The 19,499-nt window shown below is 41.9% G+C and overlaps 1 protein-coding gene and 1 long non-coding RNA gene across 5 annotated transcripts in view; one reads left to right on the forward strand and one right to left on the reverse strand.

The window, feature by feature from the left end:
* LOC309626548 overlaps nucleotides 1-18,692 on the reverse strand; it is a 110,813-nt gene extending 92,121 nt beyond the window's left edge. The window contains exon 1 of the long non-coding RNA XR_014243268.1: nucleotides 17,702-18,692. This is a non-coding gene — a long non-coding RNA (uncharacterized lncRNA). The remainder of the gene's footprint in view (nucleotides 1-17,701) is intronic.
* Nucleotides 1-19,499, forward strand: part of SORT1 (sortilin 1) — a 77,521-nt gene that overhangs the window by 43,438 nt on the left and 14,584 nt on the right. For 2 of the 4 annotated variants that reach the window (XM_082383411.1, XM_082383413.1), the window contains exons 4-13: nucleotides 898-1,000; nucleotides 1,533-1,697; nucleotides 4,788-4,861; nucleotides 8,458-8,507; nucleotides 9,399-9,526; nucleotides 13,118-13,262; nucleotides 14,126-14,281; nucleotides 15,911-16,017; nucleotides 18,705-18,807; nucleotides 19,143-19,311. In XM_082383411.1, the coding sequence (XP_082239537.1) occupies nucleotides 898-1,000; nucleotides 1,533-1,697; nucleotides 4,788-4,861; nucleotides 8,458-8,507; nucleotides 9,399-9,526; nucleotides 13,118-13,262; nucleotides 14,126-14,281; nucleotides 15,911-16,017; nucleotides 18,705-18,807; nucleotides 19,143-19,311 (1,200 nt within the window). Of the gene's footprint in view, nucleotides 1-897; nucleotides 1,001-1,532; nucleotides 1,698-4,787; nucleotides 4,862-8,457; nucleotides 8,508-9,395; nucleotides 9,527-13,117; nucleotides 13,263-14,125; nucleotides 14,282-15,910; nucleotides 16,018-18,704; nucleotides 18,808-19,142; nucleotides 19,312-19,499 lie in introns of all 4 variants that reach the window. The other 2 variants (XM_082383412.1, XM_082383410.1) reach the window with 1 other exon arrangement.

A 19,499-nucleotide genomic window follows, 5' to 3' on the forward strand; every position in this document is an offset into this window, starting at 1 on the left:
CTTGTGCTTAGGGATGGTAACTTTGGTGGAGGACTTAACTTACAGCTTCATTGTGAGTACTGTGCATTGGTAGATTAGTTAGAAAGCCTTTGGCTACATTTACCAGAGATCCCAACTCAAACTAGCTTAAATAATAAGGGAATTCATGGCTCATAACTAAATACAGAGGAAGGATGGGTTTCAGGGTCGATTCAATCCAGGGTCATAGGTTCTGCATCTCTGGAATTCCAGAATTACCTCAGCAGTACTATCCACTTATGTTGGCTTCATCTTCAAGTTGTGTTCTCATTGTATCAGAATGCTTATAGCACTTTTTTGTTTTGCATTCACATACTACAACATGGGGGTTTCTCAACCTTGTGCTGTTGACATTTGGGGCCAGATAATTCTTTGTTTATGAGACTGTCCTGTGCATTGTAGGATGTTTAGCAACACCCCTGGCCTCTACCAAGTAGATGCCAGTAGCACCTCAACCCTGAGTTATGATAATGAAAAATGTCTCCAGACATTACCAAATGTTTACTTGGTGGGGTTGGGGGATGGGGCAAAAATACCCTGGTTAAGAACCACTGATCTAAAGGAAGACAGATCATTTCATTAGGTGGTTGTCTTAAATGTGTTTCCTAATAGACCCCAATTCCCCCCTTTTGCCTTACTGGCTCAGCCTGGATCACCCCCTCATTCCTGACCCCATCACCCATGAGGGGTTGGAACTTCTTTCCACTAATCAGGCCCACCACTGGAGGTAGGGGTAGAATCAACTTCCCTGAAGCTGTGACCTCTTGAGGAGGGTGAGTGCTTCAGTAAAGTCGGCGAGAGTGATGGAAGCTGGGTGGGAACCCAACAGTGTCCGTGACCTCTGCATTCTAAATTTGTCTTTTTTTTTCTTCCTCTCAGTGAGGACTATGGAAAGAACTTTAAGGATATTACAAATCTCATCAATAACACCTTCATTCGGACTGAATTTGGCATGGCTATTGGTCCTGAGAACTCTGGGAAGGTGAGACTCATTCATACATATACAAAGCTGTGCATGATACCATATGCAGGGCTGTCAGATGTTGATATTTGAATGATCCAGTGATACACAGCAATATATTTAGTTTACTATTACTGTGTTTTAAAAATTAAACATGATTTAATTCTGATCACAAAAGAATGGAATTTAGCACACAGGTTCTTTTTTTGGACCCTGTCCAAGAGGCACCAAAACTCTTCATAATTATGTGGTGGTTATTTAGCATTATAAGGTATACATCTTAAGACAACATTTTAGTCTTTGGGGAAACTGGCTAATCTCAAACTGACCAGGCTCAACTTCATAGATATAATGTACTGACTCAATTCAGGACAGTATTTTTTGATAAGACTAATACTTGAAGAGCAGAGTGTACCAATTAATCTGTTTTTATAACTCTTCTTACTTTTGGAACTAAAATTTTCTTAACAAATGTCTGGTGAAAATGGTGCAAGAACTTCCTGTACTTTCATAGTATTATACCCTGATGCTGAACTTCCTTCTCCCTAAACAGGTGATTTTAACAGCAGAGGTGTCAGGAGGAAGTCATGGAGGAAGAATCTTCAGATCATCAGATTTTGCAAAGAACTTTGTTCAGACCAATCTCCCTTTTCATCCTCTGACTCAGATGATGTATAGTCCTCAGAATTCTGATTATCTTTTAGCTCTCAGCACTGAAGTAAGTTTAGTTGAAGAGCTTGTCTTGCCTTTTGCATTTTTATAGTCTCAAAATATACTGTCTTAAAACGACCCTGTAGGTAATGCTTTTTATGTTGGACTGTTTTCTAGTGACTTCTTATGGTATGAAGTATGTATTTTTTGCATTTTTTCCTATATGGTAAAGGGCACAATTTTCTTGTGCTATCTATTCCAGATAAGTATGATGTCTAGTTGTCATTACAATTTTTAAAAAAGTGAACAGATACGTGCTGTTGGAGTAATGAACTAGAAAACAGTTTAATGTAATCCTTCTTGTTCTACAGGGGACAAGCATAAATTGTCAAGCTCCTAATGTTGTTATTGTTCCTCTCCTATGGCCAAACCACATCTTTATAATTTTTTTGTTTAGGTCCTTGGTATAAAAAGCCTATTGATTTCTGTCTTTGACACCCATGTTTTAAATATCCAGAGTCTTAAATCCCTGCCCCCCCTACCACATTCCTATACTCTTCCCAGAAACCAGTGTCCCTCCCTGTCCCTCCTACCTCTCTTCTGAAAGTTCCCTGAGGAGCAGCCCAGCTTTTCCTTTCCTGGAGGATCAGTCTCCTTTATCATGAATGTTAAGGGCCCAGAGTGGCTGAGTTGCTAGACTATGATAGTCATAATTACACTCTATATTTATGTGGCTGTCTCTCATCGTATTGCTTAGAGTGTGGTCTAATGACCAGCAACATTAGATAGAAACCCTTGGGAGGCTGGTTTAAGATACAAGTTCCTCGGCCCCGATCCAGATACAGTATGTTGGTGACTTCTGGTTGCGAGGTTGCTAGTGTTTTTAACAAGCTCCCCAGCTGAGCCTGCACACTAAAATTTGAGAGCTGTTGCCGTAATGACCATTGTGGGGACAGAAATAGGATTATCAAATATAGACAAGTTGGGCTGAACAAACAGATGGCATGGAGAGGAGGAGAAGGGCACTTGGAAGAGAGGCCTGGGTTCTGGGCCTTCTGTGGGCAGATCTTTGAGCTGAGGTGAGGCTGGAGGACTCAAGGAAGGTCAGAGTTAAGCTTAGCCAAAGGAGGCCAGAGGAAGGAAACTCGCCTTCTGGGTAGGCTTTAGATCTTAAAGCAACAGTTCCTGGGAATTGGCTTTCAGCAACTTGAGCTGAAGGCCCTTCAAGGGAACAAAGAGACCCCTATAGGAATGGACAGAACCATTGATCTGCCTTTGGCCACCCCATCACAATTATCAAGTATCTTAAGCTTATTAAACCAGGCTATCCTCAGGAAGAGGCAGGCACAATCTGCCTTTATACCTGAAATTGCTTCCCATTAAGGGTAAGTTTGAAGTACAAATAATCAGGGTGGAGAAGATGGGCCAATTTGTACTAAAGTGCAAATAGGTGATACCAGACCCTTTCCTGTTTCTGAGTAGAATTAGGTAGATTAGAAATGCTGGGAGGTGAACATTACTAGAGGAGGAAAAGTTAAAGAAAGAACAATGGTGGGTGAGAGTGGAGGAGCCCTGAAGGTAATTCTGCCTAGATCAGCACCACTTAATTTCAGTTGTCCCGGGACACCTCTGTCCCACCTCCACTGAATCTGGGCCCACTAGGCTCGTGTTGCCAATGTAACTGAAATTGTCAGTCTCTGCTGCACTTGAAAGTATTGACCAATCCTTCCACTTGCTTGGCTTCTGTAACATCATTCCCTTTGGTTTTTTCCTACCTTCTAATGGTTGCTTCTTAGTCTCTTTTTTAAACTCCTTTCAACCTCCCCTTAAATTCCTGCTCATTTTACTCTGAACAGTCTCTTCCACTGTTACCATTTTACTACCACTGTAATGCGTAAGAGTCTCAAATCCCTGTCTCTGGTCCTGGCTTCTTCCTAGGGCTGCAGATGCCTATCTTGCTGTCCCCTGGGTATCTCTAGCTAGATGTCCCACAGGTCCCTCAAACTCAATCTAAAGCTGACGTCTTCCTTGCCGTGTCTGAGACATGTTGTTCTTCCTTCACCCTTATGCTGGCTAAAGATTCCACAGTGCACCCGCGCGCACGCACACACACACACACACACACACACACACACACACACACACACACACACACACACACACACACACACTCTCTCTCTCTCTCTCTCTCTCTCTCTCTCTCTCTCTCTCTCTCTCTCTCTCTCTCTCTCTCCGTCCTGCCCTACGTCCGGCCTAACTGAAAAGCCATCCAGCTCTCCGGACTCGAGCATCTAAATTCTTCCTGAGCCTACTCCTGTCAGCCGTGGTTTCAGGCCTCACTAACTCTTAATGAACTAATGTGGCAGTTAGTCACTGCTTTTCCTGCTTCTAGTTTGAACCCTCTGAAATCCATCTTTCCCATTGTCGTCCAAGTATTCCTCTGAAAAAAGTAAAACTAGTTGTGTCATTCACCTACTTCAAGTACCTCATATAAAAGAAAGACCAGATTCCTCAGCATGGCATAGAAGGAGTGCACCCCCAACCCAGCACTGGCTCCTCCTGTCTTCACCTTGGGATGTGTGCTCCACCTGTGTCTGAAGGCTTTAGCTCCCTGCAGACACTGAGATGTTTCATCACCTCTCTGCCTTTGCTTGACTAGTCTATCTGTGTGCAGTGATATCTCATCTCCCATCTGCCTTCTTTTGGTTACACTGCTTATCATTTAAGACTCAGCTATCTTCTTCACAAACCGTCTCTGATGCAGTGTCCCTCCTTTCCCTGCTCTTACCCCAGAGACCATATTTCCATAACACTTAACCACATGTATTGAACTTTCTTATGTGCACCCCTTGTTAAACTGTGAGCTCCTTGAGAACAGGGCGTGTGTCGTATTCATCTTTGTATCCCCAATGCAACGTCTGGTATGGTGCCTGGCACACAGTAGGCACTTCATAAACATTTGTTATTCTGAACTTGCAAGACCCCAAAGGGGCCCCCATAAACCGTGTGTGTGTCTGTGGAGCTCAGGAAGCTTAGATGGAATTTCAGTGTGTGTTTTTACTGTCCTGAATGATTGGATATGAGTTAGTAAAGGTCATACAAGCAGCTGCACACAGGATAAAGCTGGAATTTTGATAAGTCATTTATAATTTTTCAGAATGGCCTGTGGGTGTCCAAGAATTTTGGGGGAAAATGGGAAGAAATCCACAAAGCAGTATGTTTGGCCAAATGGTGAGTAACAGAACATTCCATCTGTGCAGGGCCCTAAACCTTTCCTGATGGTGCTGCCAGAAGTCACAGGAATAAATATGGAGCACTTACTATGTGCCGAGTACTCTTCAGGGTGCCATAAGGGATACGAGAGAGGGGTATGCCACAGACCTTGACCTGGAGGAGCTTCTGATTCTTCTGGGAAAGAAGACTTAGTCTCACTAAGTGTTAGAATGTAAAGTATAAAACAAGGCACATTACTGAGTAGCTGCTGCCTGCAAACGGTTGATTTTATGTAAATGGTGACATCAGTTGCAAGAGCATAAAGTACAGCTTTGATTTGGGGACTTACATACTTCTCTGCACACAGAGGTCTCCTCTAGAGAACCATTTCAGTTATGTGGAATGTAGTGAGGTGTCAGGAAGAAAGCTCAAAGAGCTTCCCGACTGCCAGAGTCACACTGTCCGTGCACCAAAATCCATTCACTTCTCTCGGTGCCCCTCCCCAACCCCGGCTTACAGACGATGTAGCGGAGGAGGCTCCTACTTGGGGGTCATGTCACCTTTGTTCTCACCTGGATCGGCTGCTAGTCGAGGCTTAACCTCTCTGGGCTTTAGTTTGTTCCTTCTGTGAAAGGAGATTTGTTTGGGGAATTTGGGGGACGGTTGAGCAAGAAATATGAGCCTTCATACCTCCAAAACTCTGATTAGGCTCAGACCCTTGTTGAGAGCCTCTTTCTTCTTTCTCTTTGACTAATTTCAGCAAGTTTGTTGATCTGGTTTCCCAGTTGATAGCAGGTTGCTGCCAGAGGTGGGGCACGTGAGTGTGAACAGCAAGCACAGGCCAGCCTGAGAGTCCACTGCCTGGGAGCCACATGGAGGCAGGAGAACTCTCAAGAGTAGGCAGAGACAGAGAACGCAACGGGATGAAAGGATTTAGTGCTGTGTCAAGAGAGCACACAGGCCTCAGTAACTTCCAATAGGAACACTGTGTTACCGTTTCATACGGTTGATGTTGATGACGATGGTCCGTAATCCCAAGGAAGAGTTCACTATTTAATGTCCTCTACTTAGGGAGATGGGGAAATGTGTGATATAGACATTGCCAAGTATGTCTACCAAAATTAACTAAACTATTAAAAATGGTGCTTAAGTAAAGTCCTTTTTAGAAAATGCTGGTTAAATGAGGTTTTTACAGCACCACTATGGTACACGTGCCACATCTGCTTTCATTTTATGTATTTTAATTAATTGTGTTTATATCTTATATGGTCTTATCAGGAAGGAATTTTTAAAGTAACTAAGTTAACAAGTTATTTTGCTCCTGATAGACCTAAAATATGTAAGGTGTGTTCAAATAAGACTATAATAATTTTAATCATTAAAACTCACCTTTACATCTGTATATCAGATCAGCACAGTGTACGCTTTAAATATCTTACAATTTTATTTGTCAATTATACCTCAGTAAAGCTAAAAGAAATAAATAGAAAACTCATCTTTAAAACTAAAAAGTTATTTTTAAATGGTATTTTATTTTGTATCCTATACAAGATTTTTTACTTTTGTAACTTGTTTCTCTGCATGGTGTCTAAATATAAGATCTGGGCTGCTGGTAACTATTTACTCACCTTTTAGATCTTTGGGTTCTAGGAATTTACAATCTAAAGTTCTGAAAGAACATGCTCAGACCCAGCACCCTTTTTTAATTGAGGTACAGTTGATTTACAATATTATATTAGTTTCAGATGTATAACATAGTGATTCAAAATTTGTATAGATTATATTCCATTTATAGTTAAAAAACATTGGCTGTATTCTCTGTGCTGTACAACATATCCTTGTAGCTTATTTATTTCATACGTAGTAGTTTGTGCCTCTTAATCTCCCGCCCCCCTATCTTGCCCCTCCCCTCCTCTCTCTCCCCGTTGGTAACCACTAGTTTGTCCTCTGTGTCTGAGACCCAGCACCTTTTGCTGGTGCTAATCTGTAAGTACTATCAAGGTCTGAATCTAGTTCCCTGGAAACTCCCTTTCCAAGTTGGAATTTAAATAATTCAACCTCTGACCTAGTTGTCTATTTGAGGTGAAAGAACTAAATTATTTAGTTCATACAAAGCACTGAACTAGGTTCTAAGGGGAAACAACAAAGCATAAAACTTAGTACCTGCCTTGAAGAACTCAGTAGTGTAGTAGGAGAGATAAGGCAAACACTATGCAATTAAAATAGCCAAACAGGAGACAAAGGAGTGCCAAGTGGCTGACACAGAGTAGCACGGGGCTCTCGCACAGGGTTTCTCAACCTCAGCACTAATGATGTTTGGACTGGACAGTTCTTTGTTGCGGGGGAAAAGCCTGAGCATTGCAGGATGTTTAGCAGCATCCCTGGCCTCTCCCCACTAAACAGTTGTAACAATCCCCCTCCCCCAGTTGTGACGACCAAGAATGTCCCTTGGGAGCAAAATCGCCCCTGGTTGAGAACCACTGCTCTAGAAGTTTGCACCAAAGAAGGCTTCCAGTTAGAGTGACAGGGAACGCTTCATGGAAGAGTTAGATTTTAACCTGGAGCCTGAAGATTGTGAGGGTAAGATTTGGTCACACGAGAGAAAAGTGTTTTAAGAAGGAAATAATATAAGCAAATGCAAGAGGCAGGTTTGGAGAGTGTAAGGAGACCAGTTTGACCAGCTGGAAGAGTTACATAAAGAAGTAGTGGCCTACTGGGCATATACCCTGAGAAAACCATAGGTCAAAAAGTGTCATGTACCACAATGTTCATTGCAGCTCTATTTACAATAGCCAGGACCTGGAAGCAACCTAAATGTCCATCGACAGATGAATGGATAAAGAAGATGTGGCACATATATACAATGGAATATTACTCAGCCATAAAAAGAAATGAAATGGAGGTATTTGTAATGAGGTGGATGGAGTTAGAGTCTGTCATACAGAGTGAAGTATGTCAGAAAGAGAAAAACAAATACCGTATGCTAACACATATATACGGAATCTAAGGAAAAAAAAAAAAAAAAAAAGGCCATGAAGAACCTAGTGGCAAGACGGGAATAAAGACACAGACCTACTAGAGAATGGACTTGAGGATATGGGGAGGGGGTGGGGTGAGATGTGACAGGGTAAGAGAGTGTCATGGACATATATACACTACCAAATGTAAAATAGATAGCTAGTGGGAAGCAGCCGCATAGCACAGGGAGATCAGCTCGGTGCTTTGTGACCACCTAGAGGGGTGGGATGGGGAGGGTGGGAGGGAGGGAGATGCAAGAGGGAAGAGAAATGGGAACATATTGTATAGGTATAACTGATTCACTTTGTTATAAAGCAGAAGCTAACACACTATTGTAAGGCAATTATACTTCAATAAAGATGTTTAAAAAAAAAAAAAAAAAAGAAGTAGTGGCGTGTGGAAAACGCCTGGGGCCAGACTGTGGGAACCTTGATGTGAGGCTGTGAAAGAATCAGTGTACAGCATCCAAGAAGGCTGTTTTGGCTAGTACCCATAGGTGACCCTTATTAGACCTGCTTGGAGCTAAGTGACTAAGGTTGATGCAATCTGTTCGCAGTCTTGAACCGTGTCTTTTCTCTGTCTTTGCCTCATTGTAGGGGATCAGAAAACACCATCTTCTTTACCACCTATGTGAATGGCTCCTGCAGTAAGTATATTTTAGTCCCAGAAAAGAGTGTCCTGGTGTCCATTCATGGTAGAATATTCTGGGTTGTAAGAGGTAGAAGCATCAAAGATGTTTCCATTCTCTTGTTATTTTAATAGCTAAAGATAGCTAGCTGTTAGTGATTTTCAAAATCTTGAAAGTCCAAACAACCAAGTACTATACTCTGCCTCGATCAAATAAAAAATGCAGCCTATACACAGAGACAGTATAATTTTAGCAATGTATTTACATAAAGTAAATATGAGGCTACAAACAATAACAAATTGAAATGCATAGTGATTTCTGTCAAAGAACATGGATTGTGTTTGTGTTGGTGGAAGCCACTGGCTTTCCAATCAGCAGCACAGTTTCAAAGCTGAAAGCATAATCTTTCATTTATTCATTCAGCAGACTCATTTCATTTATCCATTCATTTGAGCACCTGCAGTAGTACGCTAAACACCATTCTCAGGACGGCGAGAACGAGACACCCAGGGCCTGCTCTTATGGAGCCTCAATTCAAGTAGGGATGTTGGATGATCAACAGGAAAACCGAAACTCAAACAAGACAACTTAAAATACAATAAGATAATTGCAAACTGTGTCATGAAGAAAGTAAAGCAGGATGCTGTGGTATTTTTATGCAACACTGTGTTGGAATTAAGTAAACTCTGTCTTTCTGTCCAGTATAAAACCTCACATGTATAAAGATAAAACCCAACTGTGAATTTCCTATGTTTAATTCTATATCCTGTTATATTGTTACCTGATTAACATGCATAGGATTAAAAATTCTTTTGCTATAAAACTAAGAACAATTCTAAAACAATTGTTTTGAGCTAGAGGCTCACCAGTAAGTGAAATTTTAATTAATATTTTGTCTTGTTTAAGAAGCTGACCTTGGGGCACTGGAATTACGGAGAACTTCAGACTTGGGAAAAAGCTTCAAAACCATTGGTGTGAAAATCTACTCATTTGGTCTTGGGGGACGTTTCCTTTTTGCCTCTGTGATGGCTGATAAGGTGGGTGTTTGCCTCTTCTCTATGGGTTCTGATATTTCTGTAAATGTGCCTCAAATAGATAGCTTTTACTACATGTACTGATGGAGTTTCTTGCCTCTTGAAATATTTGATAAATTATGCCTCAAATAGGTAGCTTTTACTGCATGTACTGATGGAGTCAGTTGCCCTTTGCATATTTAATATCACTGTAAGATTTGGGGGTGATTCTTTTTATAGAGGCTAGTTGACTCTTCTGGGCTCCTCTGTACTTTGACCTATGTCACCAACTGAATTCTGGTATCTGTTTTGGGATATGTAGATCCAGTGTTTGGGCTTCACTCAGACATAGATTCTGAAAAAAGCAATCTACTTGCTTATTATTCAATAAAGATAATGGAAATATGTAACATTAATTGAGTACCTGCTATATACTAGGTATATAGGTTCTGGGAATGTAGCAGTGAACAAAACAGATACATGTCCTGCTCTCAGAGTTTCTATTCAAGTAGGGAGATAGATACTAAACTGATAAATATGATATAATATCAGGTAATGATTAAAGCTGTGAAGAAGCCTAAAGCAGAGTGAATACATAGAAAGAGGCGGGAATTGGAGCAGCGCTATTTTATTTATTTATTTATTTATTTATTTATTTATTTATTTATTTATTTATTTAGCTGCGTGGGATCTGCACTGTGGTGCACAGGCTTCTCTGTAGTTGTGGCGCTCGGGCTCTAGTGTGTGTGGGCTCTGTAGTTTGCAGCACACGGGCTCAGTAGTTGCGGCGCACAGGCTTAGTTGACCCGCGGCCTGTGGAACCTTCGCTCCCCGACCAGGGATTGAACCCGCATCCCCTGCATTGGAAGGTGGATTCTTAACCACTGGACCACCAGGGAAGTCCCAGAGCAGCACTGTTTTAGATAGGGTGGTTTGGATGGGCTCTCTGAGACCTGACTGAAGTGAGAGCACAGCCTCGTGGACATCTAGGCTGAGGAAGCAGTGAGTGCAAAGACCCTCAGGCTGGAGCATGCTTGGAATACTGAAGAAAAGTGAGAAGGGCAGCATGGCTGGAGCATAGGGAAGGGTGGTCCAAAGATGGGCAGCCAGTGGCCAGATTGCACAGGGCCTTTATAGGTTGTGATTAAGCCTTGGCTTCCATTCTTCACATGTTGGGAAGCTGTGAAAAGGTTTCATGCAGGGGAATGGCGTAGCTGGCCTTCTCTTCTAACAGAATAGGTGTGCGTAGGGTAGCCTCATGGGGCAGGAGTGGAAGCAACAGGAGCGGTAGTGAGAGAGATGGTACGTTGGACCAGGCTGTTAACAGTGGATGAGGGGAGACATGGTAAGATTGTGGATATATTTTTAAATGTATCACCAATAGTGTTTGCTGATGGATTAGAGGCAGATTGTGAGAGAATAAGATGAACCAAGGATAACTTTAGAGTCTTTGGCTTGAGCAACTGGGTGAGTGGTGGTGCCATTTACTGAGACGGCAAAGACTGCAGGAGAAGCAAGTTTGTGGGAAGAAAATCAAGAATTCAGCTTTGGATGCGAGATGCCTATTAGATATCTAGGTGGAAATGTCAAGTAAACACTTGGGTATATGAATCTCCCAAAATTATATGGTATAATCATATGGTATAATCTCATCTGGCCATGTGACTAGATGGTATCTTGTGGAGGAATGAGTCAGTTGAGAAGAGGTGGGAGGGCTGAGCACCTGGTGCCCTGAATCACCCCAGCAGGGAAAGGTTGGAAAGAGACTGTTCAAGTCAGCAAAGAGGACTTAGAGGGAGGGACCAGTGAGGTGGGGGAAATAGGACAGGTGATGTCATGAAAGCCAAGTGAAAGAAATGTTTCAAGGAGGAAGAAGTGGTCAGCTGTGTTAAACTCAGCTGAAATGTGTAGTTAGATGAGTTCTGAGAATTATCCACTGGAGTTGGAAAAGTATAGGTTGTTGGTGACCTCGATGAAAGCAGTTTCCTTGGAGTACTGAAGTTAAAAGGCTGATTGGAGTGGGTTCAGAGAGAATTGGAGATGGGGAAGTAGACATAGTAACTACAGATCACGCCCTGGAGCAGTTTTATAACAATCCTCCCAACAACCCTGTAAGTTCATACTGTTATCTCGGTTTTTATTTGAGGAAATTGAGTAACTTGTCTAGGGTCACCCAGAGGTGGAAACCTGGTGGAAACCAGACTGTCTAATTCCAGAGGTAGTCGCCTATACTCTATACTGCTACAAAATTAAAATTCTGCTGTGTGCTTTTGAACTCTAGTTTCTACCTATAACAGTGACAGTAAGATTCACAGTAAACATCTAAGATGTAAGTTAGAAAAATAAGTTAAATGTACTTGTCACTGAAGAGTATTTAACATAAGGAGGCTCTGGGACTAATTCTTGTGCCCTGGCTAAACTGTGTCTAGAAGCTATTTTAAACTATTTATCAGACAGTACGTGTTAATTGCCTCCTCAACAGACTCCTTTTAACAGCTGAATACTCCCTGATCAGCTTCATTATATTAATTTCTGACTCTCCTTGGCCTCTTCCCAGCCTGGCATGTTCCCTCCATCATGGCTGTTCTGAGAGCCTTCCTTAAAGAGGAGACATGTCATGTATAGCTGATTCACTTTGTTATACAGCAGAAACGAACACACCATTATAAAGCAATTATACTCCAATAAAGATGTTAAAAAAAAAAAAGGGGGGAGACGTCACATTTTGACTTCCCTCATGATTTCCCAAGCCTGCGTTTCATCTCCGTTTTCTAGACCCTTAATTATCTAATTCTTTGGATTATGCCAGGACTGTCTCAAAGGGACCAAACTTCTATGCAGCAGTCATCATTTTAAGAATTATCTGAGGGCTTCCCTGGTGGTGCAGTGGTTAAGAATCCGCCTGCCAATGCAGGGGACACGGGTTCGAGCCCTGGTCCAGGAAGATCCCACATGCCGCAGAGCAACTAAGCCCGTGCGCCACAACTACTGAGCCTGCGCTCTAGAGCCTGCGAGCCACAACTACTGAGCCTGCATGCCACAACTACTGAAGTCCACGCGCCTAGAGCCCCTGCTCCACAACAAGAGAAGCCACTGCAATGAGAAGCCTGCGCACCACAACGAAGAGTAGCCCCCGCTCGCTGCAACTAAAGAAAGCCCATGCGCAGCGACGAGGACCCAATGCAGCCAAAAATAAATAAATAAATTAATTAATCAATTAAAAAATAAAAAGAATTATCTGAGCAAGCATATGCGAATGGCTATAGAGCCAAACTAATGATGGTCCCGACAAACCCTAATCTCTATTGAAGGAAATTGGCATGTCAGAAGTTGGGAGGTTAATATCTTAGGGGGCCACACCAGAATGAAGAAGCCAAAGAGGAAACCAGGATAACCTTACTTACAATAGGATGGATTGTTCCAGTGCCTGGATCTTTGCAAGAGGTTAGAAATAGCTTTGGTAATTGATACTAGGACCTTTCATTTTTAACAGTTGTACCCAGTGAGGAAATGGATAATGATACATATAATTATTAATAATAATGTACCTATTCGTGTCACTGCACATGGCATCTTGGTAGAAATTTAAAAGATAAATATTGGCATTTGTTCCAGGATACAACAAGAAGGATTCACGTGTCAACAGATCGAGGGGACACATGGAGTATGGCCCAGCTCCCCTCTGTGGGGCAGGAACAATTCTATTCTATTCTAGCAGCTAATGATGACATGGTGTTCATGCATGTAGACGAACCTGGAGGTAAGAGCTGTGCAGCGGCTCACCCTTGAAGCACAGAGATTTAAGCTCCAAACCCTACTTTAGTAGCTTTCCTTCTTACGTGTCAATTTTTCCTTTTACCCCTAGGAATTTATTAGTGGCCTACTGAATACTCTGTCTTAGAGATGATATGTAGCCTCTGTTAAAAAGGCCACTTGCTTTGACCCTCTAAGGCGGTTTGTATAGTATGTCCAGGTGTTCTAGAGCAGTGCTGCTCAAAGAATGGTCGGAGGACTGGTACTGATTTGCAAATGCTTTATTACCAAATATGTACGGAAAGCAAGAGCGAGCATTTAGAAACTCTTACAGCCCTTTGACAAAGAAATTTTGTATCTGTTAACTCTAATAATAAAAAAAATTTTTGATGATTATATTTTTTCTTTCTTTTGTATTTCATTTTTCTAGTGATAAATTTTTGTTATATTTACAAAAGCATCAGTTTGTGACATAATTGAAATTTTAAAATTGATCCTTCACCATAGTTTGAGAAGCATTATTTTAGAGTGTAAAGATTTAAAGATGTGTAAGATACGAAGCTAAATACAGTGCCTCTGCCACCAGAGTATAACTGAGAAGAGCTTTTCTGTAACATCTGATTAATTTATTCAACAAATTCAGCATCTGCTATATTTCAGGCACTAAACTGGGTACTAGAATTAAAGATGGCCACGAAGATCTTGACTATCAAACCTTGATTGACTCTCAGGTCTGCGTGTACATCATGAAGAGAGACAGTTGGCTGATGTGTGCAGTCAGTCAGTCATGTGTCATGTGTATGACTAGACTATTGTTTTCTCTCTGTTCCCTCCCAAGACTTAGTGTTTTTGTTTGTTTGCCTGTTCCAGATACCGGATTTGGCACTATATTTACCTCGGATGATCGAGGCATTGTCTATTCCAAGTCCTTGGACCGACATCTCTACACAACCACAGGTGGCGAGACAGACTTTACCAACGTGACCTCCCTCCGTGGGGTCTACATGACAAGTGTGCTCTCAGAAGGTGGGTCTCAGCACAGCTCTCCTTCAGCTGAACATGTTGGGAGTGGAGGCTTTTGGGGAAACTGATGATCCTATCCTCCCCAGTAATGTTGCTTGCCTAGTCAACAAGGCTATCCATGTAAATTCTGGCTCTCTATTTTAAATAAGTTATGGTAAATAGAACTAAGAAAGAACAAAACAGCAGCAGGCAGAAAGAAAGATTTGGGGGCGGGGGGCGGGTTCTACGTTGTTTAGTTTATAAAATAAGTCTTCTGTGTTGGGAGGTTCAGGCCTACAGGAAGGAGTTTAGACCACTTACTGCTTTTCGTCTTGTGGAGGGCGGAGTGATAGCCAGCCGAGATTCCTCTTGCGTTCTCTTCAGTGGTTCTCAGACCTTACCTTTACTGTGGCCCAGTTGTACAAGTAAACACATTACTCTAAAGTACAAAGATTTGTTTAGGTTTTGTTTATTTATATATTCACTTTTTGAAAGGAAGTGGGGGATGTTTGTTTTCACTTTGTAAAGACCTTGCAAAGTCCAAGTGATGTTGACACCCTAGTTCCTCCCTGACCTCACTTCCAGCTCCTCTCTGCTTTGCTCACTCTCCTGTAGTCACTCCAGCCCTCTGCCAGTCCTTAAACACACCAGAATCGCACACTCATGGCTGAGAGATTTGCACTGACTGTTCTCTCTCTTTCCTCACATATCTGTAAGGCTGACGCTTTCCTCCTCCCAGCCTTTGGTTGTGTTACTTTCTGACGAGACCTGCCCTGACTATCCTATTTTAAATGTCAGTCTGCCTGCCCCTACACACGCACACTCTGAGTCCCCCTCTAGCTGTGCAAGTCTTTTCCATAGCACTTATTTTCTAACATACTAATTTACCTGTGTACAATGTCTAGTGTTTGTCTGCCTCACCTTACTAGAATATATATTTCACAAAGTTTTTTTTCCTGATTTGTTCACTGGTATATTCCCAAAGCCTTACAGCAATTTTCACATAGTGGACAGGCAATAAAACATCTATTGAATAAATGAAATTTACCTTATTTACTTATTTTTTGATTTTCCTTGAGAAACTCAAAGCATAATATCTTTGAATTTAAACCTGCAACAATTTATATCATTAAGAATAGAGAATGGGGAAGACACATGAAGAAAAAAAAGGAAGAGGTAAAAGAGGGATAGGATATGGAGGGGCAGAGAGACAAAAATTAGGAATTATTAACTGAGACTTATGCAGATACATTCAAAGCTTGAGATTCACTAAAACAAGCCCCGTATCATGGCCTTGTCTGAGTCATGATTAGAATGCCTTCCCACTGTAGATTTTACTTCCAAGGCAAGCAAACAAGGAAGAAGAATAGACGTCAGCCTGTTAGTGCTGGTAAGGAGATAAAGGTATCTTTTTACAAGAGTATCAGTGTAGATGATTTCTGGAATCAGTTGGATCCTGTTCAGTGGGAAGCCTCCTTCAAATATCCTACTCACCAGCACTGAGCCATTTCACTGGATGTAACAAGCCTGTGGGACTCCAGGGTTCTAATGGTGTTATATAGTCTCTGTTAGGAGAGAGTTATGCAACGATAAACTGAATTTAATAGGGTGCTTCCAGTGTATCAGGCTTAATATCATCCTTTTCCTATTCAGATAATTCTATCCAGACGATGATCACTTTTGACCAAGGAGGAAGGTGGAAGCACCTGAGGAAGCCTGAGAACAGTGAATGCGATGCTACTGCAAAAAATAAGAACGAGGTTTGTTTTACTCCAACTGTCATGTGTATTTGGAGCAAAGCAGCCATTCTGTTCTGCTCTTATTAGTGCCAGGCTTTTGAATAATGAAGTTTTGTACTTGATGAGGGTCTACAGATAAAGGTGGAAAATTTGGAAATGAGGGGTTGAAATTAACTAGGATGTAGGGAATAGGAACGGCGAAGAAAGACCAAAATATTATGGCTTATTTGTGTTTAAAGAAAAACAAAATTGAAGACTAACAATTTGTGTTGTACTAAACTGCTGAATGAAAACAGAGTGGACAGATGGGCCGGTGATTAGTTAGGAGTCATGATGGCAGCTATGAAACTTCAGGAATTCTACAGAAAGCCATAGACCAGCCATTCGTGAGCAGTGCAAAGCCGTACTGGCCAGAAGCAAATGAAAGAGAACTTGGCCTCTCTTCCCCTCTGCCAAGGCTCCACGTGGCCGGTGGGTATGGGTGGTGACCCGGTGTGGCACGTGGAAGCAGGAGATGAGCCCTCTGAGGAGAGACCAAGAACTAGAAATACAAACGCATCGCTCCAGGAGATCCCAGGTTTCATGACTGACAGGTCTTGACAGCCGAGAAAAAACAAACAAACAAAAAAAAAACAAGCTTTATGTCTGACTTTTACAGAATTTGAGAGGAGCTTAGTGGAACCCTGGGAGTTTTCTTCAAAAGTGACAGTGTTGGTAATTCCAAGCTCTCCTCAGAGTACCTGTGGCTGATATGCACTCTGCTGTCCCGGCTGGGCTTTCTGTTTTGTTTTAAGAGCCTCAGACAGTGTGAGATAAATGTACCTACACCACCCCCATCACACCCTCTCTCTTCTCTGTATTCATGAGTGCTGTCGAGTGTCTCTCCCCCTCCTGCTCCCCTTTTTCCATCCCTCCACGCTGGCCTTGCCCTGCACCTGCCCTTCTCACCTTAAGCCTGGGCAGGTAAAGTGGCCTCTTTACTTACCTTGACACCCTCACGCTGCTGTGTCTCTCCCTCCCCAACATTCTTTGTGGTTCCCCTTTGCCTGTGATCTGGCGAATGAAGGTCCCCTCCTTCCCTGTCAGGCTGTCTTCTGCCTTTTCATTGTCATTTTATCACTGGCACACCCCTTGTAACTTCTGCTGCTCCCGGAACACCCTGCATGTAGCTGCCTCCTGCCCACATTATTCCTGGGGAAGTTGTACCTGTCTCCCCTACCCCCAGTTCATTAGAGTTAGTAGAAATCCTAACCATCCTTAGTGCCCATCTTCAGTTAGAGCTAATCAGTGCTGTTCGTTTCATTAGCAGTTTGCTTGAAGCTTTTTTTAATTGCAGTAAAATATACATGGCATAATATTAACATTTTAACCAATTTGAACCTCTTGTAAAGCACTAATTTTCATCCTGCTTTATACCTCAACTAGTTTCTGAGAAATATTTCTTAAAGACAGGACTGGGTCTTATTCAAATCACCGCCACATCTTGTACAGCATCTGAAGTATGTCAGGCGTTCATCAAGTTTATTTGTGTGGAATCATACTTTAAATATTGATCAGAGGCTTTGGTGTAGTGCAGGAATAAAGTAAACTAAGACAGATACACATGCGAAAATAATTGCATAGTTTTTTCCCAAATATACTAATGCATTTCAGAATCAAGAATATCCCACTGAGCCTATAACTCAATAACAAAAAAACGAATAACCCACATTAAAAATGGGCAAAGGACGTGAATAAACATTTCTCTAAAGAAAATATACAAATGGCCAGTAAGCACATGAAAAGATGCTCAATATCACCAATTATTAGGGAAATTATTAGGGAAATGCAAATCAAAATTTTTGATTTGCGAGAGATCACCTCAGATCCATTAGGATGGCTACTATCCAAAAAATAAAAAATAACAAGTGTTGACATGGATGTGGAGAAATTGGAACCCTGTGCACTGCTGGTGGGAATGAAAATTGTGTAGCTGCTATGGAAAACAATATGAGGGTTCCTCAAAAAGTTAAATGTAGAACTACCATATGATCCAGCAACTCCACTTCTGGGTATATATCCCAAAGAATTGAAAGCAGTGTCTCAAGAGATATTTGAACATGCATGTTTATAAGCAGCATTATTCACAATAGCTGAAAGATGGAAGCAATCTAAGTGTCCATTGACAGATGAATGAATAAGCAAAATGTGGTGTATAAATACAATGGAATAATATTCAGTCTTATAAAGGCAGGGTATTCTGGCACATGCTGCAACATGGCTGGACTGTAAGGACATTATGCCAAGTGAACTAAGCCAGGCACAGAAGGACAAATACCGTATGGTTTCACTTATATGAAATACCTAGACTAGTCACATTTATAGAGACAGAAAGTAGAATAGTAGTTGCCAGCGTCGGGGGAAGGGGGAATGGGGAGTTACTGTTTAACAGGCACAGAGTTTCAGTTTTGCAGGACACAGAAGTTCCAGAGATGGATGGTGGTGATGGCTGCACAACAGTGTGAATGTACTTAACACTACTGAACTGCACACTTAAAAATGGTTAAGATGATAAATTTTATGGTATGTGATTTTTACCACAATTTTTTAAGAAGAGTATCCCACGGAAGTCTGGGTTAATACATTCAAAGCCTTATTAGAAGACTCTGTGAGATGAGTAAAAAAATTGCACCTTTGGTTTTAATCTAAGCTTTGCTTTCTTTCCACAGTGCAGCCTTCATATTCACGCTTCCTACAGCATCTCCCAGAAACTAAACGTTCCAATGGCCCCTCTCTCAGAGCCTAATGCTGTTGGCATAGTCATCGCCCACGGTAAGCAGCCCACCCTCACTTCCGCAGGAAGAAGTGGTTGAGCACACTGAAACTCAGTCACAGTGTCGAACCCTGTGAGAAAACCACCATACGTGGCTTTTACCATCCTTTGCAGAATTTCTTGCAAGATAATGATACTGTGGGTTTTTCATAGACTCTCATCAGAGAGCAACATGACTTCTCCCTTTACCAAATTATCAGTGGCCTTTTTTTCAATTACAAGAGGCATGATGGGAAATAATCAGAATAAACTCATTCAGAATTATTCTCTTGACAGTAAATCCTCTCTGTTTCGTTGCCGATGTATGCTGATGAGATGGTGGATTGTGTTGTAGGTAGCGTGGGGGATGCCATCTCAGTGATGATCCCAGATGTGTACATCTCAGATGATGGGGGTTACTCCTGGCTGAAGATGCTGGAAGGACCTCACTATTACACCATCCTGGATTCCGGAGGCATCATTGTAGCCATCGAGCACAGCAGCCGTCCTATCAATGTGATTAAGTATGCATGAGCTCAGCTCCACCCACACTATCTGCATAGAGAGCAACTGTGGGATGTTTGTCAGTTTGCTGGGGGGAAGTTACAGTCCCTGATTCAGATTTGTACATTCTACAGAGCTGTAGGGAAGGTGCTTGAAAGGATTGCATTTAGAGCAACTCAAATTAAATGGCTTTGTTTTTTCCTCTGAC

Source organism: Balaenoptera borealis (genome assembly GCF_965194805.1).
Source record: "Balaenoptera borealis genome assembly, chromosome: 1".
NCBI lineage: Eukaryota > Metazoa > Chordata > Mammalia > Artiodactyla > Balaenopteridae > Balaenoptera > Balaenoptera borealis.